The following is a 657-nucleotide window of genomic DNA, read 5'->3' as shown; positions in this document are numbered from 1 at the left end:
CAAAGGGACAAAAGAACCAGAGAAACGTAAAAAAAATAATGAGAGAGAGAGAGAGAGAGAATTAAAGAAAGAAAGAAAGAAAATACGTATAAACAACAGGTGAAAGATAGAAAGCAAAATAGAGGTTTTGATAGAGATAAAAGTTAGTGGAGAGAAAGTGGGAAGAGAGGGAGTAAGGAGAAATTGAAGAATATAGTTAAGTGAGGTAAAACTATATATATTGATCTTCTGATTAGATTCGGCCCTGAATCAACACAAGAGATTTTTCTTCTCAGACACTTCACATATCCTAACCATGCCTTCCTACACTCTCCACTACTTCAACCACCGTGGCCGTGCTGAGATCTGCCGTATGCTGTTCGCAGCTGCTGGTGTCCAGTACAATGACCGCAGGATCGAATCTTCCGAATGGAGTGGCATGCGCAGCCGTAAGTCACATAGATTATTATTATTATTATTACTACTACTATTATTATTATTATTATTATTATTATTATTATTATTATTATTATTAAGGCGACGAGTAAGGCAGAATCGTTAATATGCCGGACAAAATGCCGGCTCCTTAATTCTGAGTTCCAATTCCACTTAACGTTTCATTTCTCAGGTTCGATAAAATATTATTATTATTATTATTATTATTATTATTATTATTAT

The 657-nt window shown here is 34.4% G+C and overlaps 1 protein-coding gene across 1 annotated transcript in view; it reads left to right on the top strand.

Moving 5' to 3' along the window:
- Positions 1-212: 212 nt before the first annotated feature.
- The window catches only part of LOC106878678 (S-crystallin 2), a 15,429-nt gene continuing 14,984 nt past the window's right edge, over positions 213-657 (top strand). The window contains exon 1 of the mRNA XM_052968100.1: positions 213-428. Coding sequence (XP_052824060.1) covers positions 296-428 — 133 coding nt within the window. The 5' untranslated portion in view covers positions 213-295. The remainder of the gene's footprint in view (positions 429-657) is intronic.

Source organism: Octopus bimaculoides, chromosome 5, assembly GCF_001194135.2.
Source record: "Octopus bimaculoides isolate UCB-OBI-ISO-001 chromosome 5, ASM119413v2, whole genome shotgun sequence".
Classification (NCBI taxonomy): Eukaryota; Metazoa; Mollusca; class Cephalopoda; order Octopoda; family Octopodidae; genus Octopus; species Octopus bimaculoides.
Note: the sequence above shows the minus strand (reverse complement) of the source record. Positions and strands in the feature narration are given on the sequence as shown.